At 39.7% G+C, this 8,752-nt stretch overlaps 1 protein-coding gene across 2 annotated transcripts in view; it reads left to right on the forward strand.

The window, feature by feature from the left end:
* Positions 1-7,379, forward strand: part of itga9 (integrin, alpha 9) — a 48,400-nt gene extending 41,021 nt beyond the window's left edge. The window contains exons 24-28 of one of the 2 annotated variants that reach the window (XM_089011951.1): positions 518-643; positions 713-832; positions 905-1,000; positions 3,766-3,885; positions 5,344-7,379. In XM_089011951.1, coding sequence (XP_088868077.1) covers positions 518-643; positions 713-832; positions 905-1,000; positions 3,766-3,885; positions 5,344-5,442 — 561 coding nt within the window. In that variant the 3' untranslated portion in view covers positions 5,443-7,379. The other variant, XM_089011952.1, reaches the window with a different exon arrangement.
* Positions 7,380-8,752: the final 1,373 nt, after the last annotated feature.

The raw sequence follows: 8,752 nt of genomic DNA on the forward strand, positions 1-8,752 counted from the left end.
AAGGAGCAGCATTTCCCTTTTTCCCAAGTTAGCGGTTTGTTCCAGCTTCAGCTTTTGTTAAAGCACTATATAAACCAATACTTATGTATTGCTTTGTATTTTGCACAGCCACCCTCATTTCAAGCTCATATAACTCCAGACCCATATAATTTAGGAAATAACTCTTTTTTTTTTCTAATGAAAGAAGAGAGTTTAAGGTTCCTCACGCTGTATTGAATGTTTATGTAGTCCCAAAACTCAATATTCTGTGGGTCCTGGAATTTAGCTGAAAATGACAAAAACCCTGGCACTGAAGTAGACACATTTTTGAACATGTCTGGCAGTGAATGAGTTAACCTTCATCTCATGGAAACTCTGATCATGAGTGGGACTTCATTATTGTTGGTCACAGAAACTTTGTTAGACTATTGTGCAACTATGGTTTGATCCTAATTTCTCCCCTTCTAAAATGACATCAATTTGATGTTTTGATGGCCAATAAGGAAACATTTCTCTTGCTATTTATTTATTTTTCCAGGTGGCTGACAGCCGAGGAAACTGCACCCCACATCGGAACCCGACACCTTGCACCATTCCCCAAGACCGAGAGAGCATCTTTCACACTATATTTGCCTTTTTCACCAAATCAGGTCGCAAAGTCTTGGTAAGCATGCACAAGGCCACCAGGCTCATGTTTTCCGCAAAGTCATGCTCTTCAAACTATCTGTGTCAGGACTGTGAACGACCGGGAAGAGCGTGTATGACCATTTCCTGCAGCCTGGGGCCGCAACTGAAAGAAGAAGCTTTGAATATAGAAATAAAGCTTTTACTCAATACTGAAATTCTGAAGACGGTAGGTGACGTTTGACCAGCTATTCGCTTGCAAAGTTGTTGTGAGTTAAATGCAATATTTTATTTTCTGCAGGATACTTCCTCTGTGATTCAGTTCGTGACACGAGGCCACGTGCAAGTGAATGACAGGACGGTGGAGGTGCCCAAAGGCCTGCCAGAAGACATTGCAGTGAGTACACAAATCTTGTACATCTACTTTTTTATTTCATTTTTTGAAATTTGTTCTGCAAAGCCAGCAGAAGAGGCCAAAGTGAAAATGTGTTTGTTTAAACTTCGGTATGAAGTGTTTACTATGAGGTTTGTCGTGTCGGAACTCTCAGTAGTTGCATATCTTAAAACTTCACTAAAAATAAATATTAGTACATGTTATGCTGAATTTTGGGAACGAATTGTTGCTTTTGTTGAAAGCACCCGTTCAGGACATACCCAGCTGGGACCCTTATGATGACAAATGCTTTTAAAAAATGGAGGGATGAATAGACCTTGATTCTATGAAAGCCCTTATTAGATGCTGTATTTATCCTGACAAAATAGTACAAATTTGTTTGGGCCTTTCATGGCACAATTGGGGCCCTTTACTATGTTCTGGCGCTCTATTGGGGCCCTCAACTGCTGACCCCGATTGCTGACTGACTTTATGGCTCAGAAGATCAGCCCAGATGATTAAATTGAGCCACCAGGATCCTCTCGGTATCATCTTGCAAATGACTATGTTAGTGACTAAACAGCAGGCTTTCCTTTCCAGAGTTCCAGACATGTTCACCCCCCTCCGGCCTCACCATTCCCATTCACAACCGTCAAGTAGTAAACACACTCCCCAAGGTCTGATTTGTGGTTCCCAGGTTGCATTACTTGCAAGCTGGGTTCCTCATCACTCATTTAATGTAAGCATATCAACATAAATCCACGGCATATGAACTTTACATTGAACCTCACGTTCCCAAAATGAACACATTTTAAGATTGCAACAAAAGCATTGACCAGAAGAGCTGTCAACTGGCCACGCAGTTGTTGAATTTTAGCACCTTGACTTGGTTAAAGATGTTAATGTGAAAAACAATTCAACAGGGTGATTATCCTCATTTTGTGTTCTCGCGCTACCTCGCGCACACATTTGCCTTTTGGATTGGATTAGATTGGATTTGCCTTTATTAGTCTCGTAATGGAGAAATTTATATTTAACAGCAGTAAAGTTATGGAAGGAAGAGGAAAGGAAATGAAGAAATAGAAAAACAAAATACAGAAGCTGTTGTAAAGGCAGCTACTCTCATAGCGCCAACTTGAAGTCAAAACAACCAAAAACTAAATAACAAATAATGTGACACAACACAAAAGACACAGACAGTCATTCAATGTTAAGCACTTTCAGCACCCTCTTTGTTAAATGAAGCAGTTCTAGATGAAAGAGGAGGGGATCAAAGTGTCCTTTTAACCAGTGGATCAGGGACATCATGGTGAAATGTGCACGTCTACTAAAAGCTAAATGTTGAAAGCAAACACTAAACTGTAGCATCCATTGACGAAAGCGATTGTCTCACATCTCTTGTCCCACGTGCTTCAATTCCAAGCCACGACAGTTCCACATATGCATCGGCGCTCTGTGCTGACGCTCCTTTCTTCTCATCGCGGTCTCCTCAAGCCATGCATCCATCCAGCCACAGATTGTCCAACAGCACCGACCTTTTCGCTGAACAAAGCGGAGCTGTGAAGATGCTGCCCATTATAGGCGCAAAAAAAGCACAAGATCACCAGAGCTGTCCAGCGATGACAGTCAAATGGCACTAACATTCGTCCCAATCAAAAACGGTGCTGGCATATTCGTGCTGCCGAAAAGGCGCAACCGCTCAGCACAGTTTCCTCCTTGATGAATGTCGTGACCAAAAATGCTGAAAAACAATCAGTATCCGTTCCACGGGGAAAAAAACGAAAAGGGCTTTTCAAAGGGCTCACGGCACTTCAGTGCCAGGCAACTGCACTGACGATCGTTTGTAATTGTGCAGCGCTCCTGTGGACTGGGCGAAAAAATGTGCAGGAAGGACATGCGATGGACAGGAGTTCACCAAGCAATCTGAACTTGCTGACATTGATGGAAGACGTGAGGAAGCAACCTAAGCCTATGAGCTGTAAAGAAAACTTACTTGACGTGTGGAGATTCTAAATTTAAAAAGGGAGTGGATGATTTAGAGATTCTGTGACCTAATCGGATGAATGTGGACTACTCTTATGTGTTATCTTTTAATTAAAACATAAATAATATGACGTTACGTTACCTACGGATACGGGTTTGACTAATGATCAATCCAGACAGTTAAGAAAGCTTGCTGTGGTGTATATCTTTCTGTACCCACCCACTAACCTTTTTCTGTCATTTAAGGCACATATTTCTACAAGAAAAGTTTTTTTTAATGTTATTTTCAGAGGCTCTTTTTTGTGTGTTGTGAAATAATGCTGAGTTGATTATATCTCACACATTTGAAATATCAAGAAACAGTGATGTCATGTTTTGTTAATGAATGGCCAAACTTATCTGCAACACCCAATAAGGTTCAGTATGCAGGCGTACCAGAATTTACAAAATGCTTGATCATTTGTTTCATTTGGTCGTTTCTGTGTTAGCATAGTCCAAAGAAAATTCTATGAACCTTGATCACTCCCTATTTTTTTTCTTTTTCAATGGCGAGCCTTGATCGTTCAAAAAAACTTGACGATAACTGTACCCACGGTTGTTCTGGCTCGAGGGTGTCAAACTTATTTTTTTGCTGCAGGCCACATTGTAGTTATGGTTTCCCTCTGGGGCCGTTATGAATTTGGGGAAGCCATAAGAAGCCTACTGGGTGGCAAGAGAGCACACAGGAAATGTCTGGCAGACTGAATAAAATGATGTGGTGGGCCAGATTTGGCCCCCGGGCCTTGACTTTGACACCTGTGTTCTAGCTGATCTTTGAGGCGCTGCACAGTCAGGAGCCCAGAGGCTACATTGTGGGCTGGATCATTGCCATCAGTCTGCTCGTGGGGATCCTCATCTTTTTGCTTCTCGCTGTGCTGTTATGGAAGGTAAAACTACTCACGATTATTTTATTATTTTATTTTTATATTATTGTGAAATGGTTTGTATGTGAGTTTTCTCACTGGAATTGGAAATCTTGGTATGTGAGGTTTCAGCTTCGCGTAGCAGGTGAACAGTCAGTGGCGTTTCACTAAAAACATCAAACTCTCCTGCTTTTTTCCATTTATTACAAACCATCAAAAGGTCTTCCTTTCTCTGTAATTTAAAGGACAACCGACGTCACTTTTTTGTTTCTTAACTGACATCAGAAAAACTTTTTATAGCATCTAAAATACCCAAAACATGCAGTATGATATTTTTATTCAAATGAAAAACACCAATAAAAATGACTTAAAGTGTCCAAAATCTGCAAAAAATTGAGCTGCGAATTGGGCATTTTCAGAAAGTCCCGCCCCCAGTTCGTGATGTCACGCCAAGACGTCTTGCATTGCTTGAGAATCAAAACAATGGCTTCAGATTCGCAGAATATGCTTTCTTGTTACACCTCCAGTTATGAATATGATTCAAATAGTTCTGAAGAGGAAAGCATACATGTTTGCAATCGATTAAAGAATGTATTCCATGCCATTTTGAGGCAACATTGGGGAGAAACGATCACCAGAAAAGAGGCACAAAATGGCGACCTCCTGTGGCCACCTCTGTTTCCACAAGCTGATAAATTCCTTATATGGAGCTTGGACACCCTCTTCTGGTGGCTTTTGGGTGCAACACAAGGTTTTCAGACCAAACAATACAGCAAAATACATTGACGTGATGGAAGGACTGCTACAATGTGTCTTTTTTTCAGTCAGGGGGCGTTACTTTAGTGACGTCACGTACGGGCTCGTCACCAACTCAAAAACAAGACTTCCTGAATATTCAGCACGAGTCTTAAAACGTAAAATATAGCATATACAGTAAAGTCTCGTTATATCGATATTCAAGGGAGTCCGAAAAAATATCGATATAACCGGGACTATCGATATATCCGACCCTGTTTGCATGTAATTTTCTCCGTGCGTGCACAGAAATAGTATCGATATAACCGGGACTATCGATATATCCGATATCGATATAACGAGACTTTACTGTATTTACTATATATATATATATATATATATATATATATATATATAGTAAAGTCTCGTTATATCGATATTCAAGGGAGTCCGAGAAAATATCGATATAACCGGGACTATCGATATATCCGATATCGATATAACGAGACTTTACTGTATATATATATATATATATATATATATATATATAGTAAAAAATACGCTCAGTAAAAGTCATTTGAAGCCATTTTACAAATTATGAACACAACTTGTCCGGAGATGTCGGTTGGTTTATTGCACAGGGCCTACTGCAATGGTCAAATGTTTTGCTATTATATTTTGTTCCTAAGTACTGTAGATGTAATATCCATGCGGCCCTCCAAGGTTAACATTTTTTGTCATTGACAGATGGGTTTCTTCCGTCGGCGGTATCGCGAAATCATCGAGGCCGAGAGGAACAGGAAGGACAGCGATGATAGTTGGGATTGGATGGAAAAGAACCACTGAGACACATGCCAGCAATGGTGGTGGGGGTCCCCGTGCCTCCAAAGAGATTTCCGGATCGGGTCATGATTTATTCAATGGCACGGGGCCCCTTTTTCAGCCCTCCCACCCTGGTGGCATTGGGCCCATCAAGCCTTCCATATGTGGAAGAAGAAGAATATTCTCCATATTTTCTGGAGACTTGATATGTTTTGGAGGGGAGGGGGAGGTTCCCAGGAACTTTCGAGGTGACAGCGTGGCCTGCCAGAGGATGACAAACTATGACAATTTGCAGCTGGCGGCGTGGAGCTGCCGGTTGAAAGTCCGAATGTGGATCCTGGTGGACAACAAAAACCTCAGGGCTGTGTTACATAGCAACTTTATTTTTGTACACTTTAAGCCGTATTGTGCAAAAAAAGTGGTCTTGGAAAGGAGTTTGGGCCATTGTGTCTGTAGTATGACTTTTTATTTTTAAGCACTGATGTCTGATATGCCTGAATGCCTCAGCTACGGAATATACTCTGCCCAGAACAGATTAGACATGTTCCTGATATTGAGAGTGGGCGATTGTGTCTTCACATTGACCATCGTTGAAAGCTGTTGTTGTCGTCGAGACACCAAAAACACACGCTCACACGGTTTTAAACACTGTAGCCTCTGCTGCTGTCTGCAGAGTTGGCCCCGCAAGTGCAGTGAATGCGCTGGCTGAGGTCATTAGAAATAGTAACACTTTATGAATCAAGCTTTTTCATCTTTCCACACCGGTGTTTGCTAACATTTATTGAGCCAAGGCACATTGTCACGTTCATCTCGAGTGGCAACAGCATTGATCAGCAAGTACTGTAACTCACTTTCATTTTCGGTGATGTTTCATATTAATGATTTTTGCTTCAAATGTGTGTTATTGATTCCTAAAAACGATTGCAAGCAACTCACTGGCCACAACATTAGTTACACTTTTATGTTGTCATTTCATTTGCTGCAGTGGAACATCCAATGTGAATTTTAGTTAGTCCTGCTTGTGCTAATTTCTAAACAAAAATAAAGGAGATAAAATTTCGCCATTCTTTAATTTAATATCTTGGCAAAAAACTTCACAAGTGATTTTTAATCATCTATTTTCAACTGTAATGTTCCACTGTATTATAAAAATCCGGCCTTATATACATTCAAAAAACCCCAGTTTTAATTTACAGTGTACCTATTTTTTTCTTTTTTCTAATGTTATGAGTGGCTTATTTTAGTTGGAAACAGCTGTTCGTGTGGCAGAGTGCAACCTTCAACCACACTAACAAACAGTTTATTTTGTTAAGCCACCATTTTTTTAGCTTGATTGCGCTGATGTACCTAATGTTGTGCCCGGTGCCTCCTAATGTGGATCATGCTGTAAATTCTCAATGAAAACTTTAACTTGATACAATGAGATAAGAAGATATGATTTATGTGCAAACTGATCCCAATTCAACGACAGCTGTGAGTATTGAGTTTGACTATGATGTTAAAGAATACCACTACTGTAGTTATGGTATCGTATGGTATCGTATGGAGTCTGGGGTAAGAAACCTGAGCTTCATGGCCCACCGCAGTCTGATGTGTCAGACCCCATCATGGACTGTACATCATGTACTGTGAGTGATGCCCTAGAAATAGGAGGTGGTTGGCTTCATTAAACAATCACACCCAATTTAGCATTTTGGGGTTTTATTTTAGAATAACAAGAGCAATTTGTCAGTCTAATAATAATAATGTTGTCATCTAAGCGCCTCGATTTCACCTTTGTACGTTTGCAGATTTGCGACCTGGATGACTGAGAATCTACAGATGTCAAAACAAATTTATTTTAGCAAGTACATTTTTTTCTTTTGGAATATTGCGACTCAAAGTTGAAAAAAATGACTTGGGCAATTCTCGTAGGATCACGAAACTTTACCGAACAGTTTCCAATAAAGTGTTTAACTGCGCCCAGCCATGTCATTGTGACTTCATGCAGAATATCGTGAAAGGAAAGGTAAATAAAATGACCCCGGCATGTATCATCTTTAAATACTGTACTTACTTTAAACATTTGAAGACCTCAGGTCAATTTGAACTGTTATGGACATTGTTTTTGGTGGTTTCTTTTGGCCGTTTGTCACACTTTGTGGGCGGGGGGTTGGATTGGATTGGATTGGATATGCCTTTATTAGTCTCACAGTGGAGAAATTTACATTTCACAGCAGCAAAGTGATGAAAGGAATGAAAGTAGAAAAACGAAATACATGAGCTGCTGGAAAGGCAGCCACTCTCGCGGCGCCGTCTTGAAGTCAAAAGAACAAAAAAAAACTAAATAACAAATAATATGACAGCATAGAGACAATATGACAAAACAAAGACACAGAGAGACATTCATTCTTCAGGACTTGCTGTACCCTCTTTGTGATGACATGAAACAGTTCTAGATGAAAGAGGAGAGGATCAAAGCGTCTTTCCACCAGTGGATCAGGGACATCATGGTGGAATGTGCATGTCAACTACAAGCTAAATAAATGAATGACGCATAAACGCATCAATGCGTTATTGACGTTGCTCTCAATATACTACTGTCACGAATTATCATTTGCATGAAAGTGGTGTATGGTTTTACAATGGTAGTTAAGTTGTATATTTATCAAATGATGAATAGTTTTAGAGTGGAAAAAGTGTTGTTTTCATGAAGTTGGTAGATGGTGTATGACGCCCTCTAGTGGTTCTCGGGTACCAAACGCCTATATGATAATCGCGCTTGGAAAAGGAATAAATAGAACGTTTGATCTATTTAAACTTTCTCAAAAACAGGTTCTCGAGAGCCTAATTTTAGAGACACTTATTTTCTAATCAACAGTGTTTTGTTTTATTTATTATGAACCTAAAATAAATGATCAAAACAGTGGGCCAATTTTATTGATGTAAAATATAACACCGTACAATATAAATAGTCCAAAAAATATCACATTTCCAAAGAAATGGTGTTAAAAGTACTTCCATTTAAAAAATGTCTATGATATCAAACAACAAAATTATGGACAATTTGGGGCACTGCAAATAAATTTATAATTGCATATTACAAAAATTAATGTTTTTCACTAACGTTTTTTTGATAGACCTGAGAAAAAAACTACATCAAAACTTATGCCTTTTATTCAAGATTGTTCCTTTTTAAAATGGGGGGGAAATGATGTGCCTGTTTGGTCAGGTGACCCCCCGTTGCTTGGAAACAGTGTCATGGAGCACATGTTGTAGGCTGGACTAAATTATTAACAAATTGCATCGAATGTATTTGGTTGGAGTAGCCAGAATCTTTCTGTAGACTATAAGT

Source organism: Hippocampus bargibanti, linkage group LG13, assembly GCF_051943395.1.
Source record: "Hippocampus bargibanti isolate YZ-2025 linkage group LG13, ASM5194339v1, whole genome shotgun sequence".
NCBI classification, from domain to species: Eukaryota; Metazoa; Chordata; class Actinopteri; order Syngnathiformes; family Syngnathidae; genus Hippocampus; species Hippocampus bargibanti.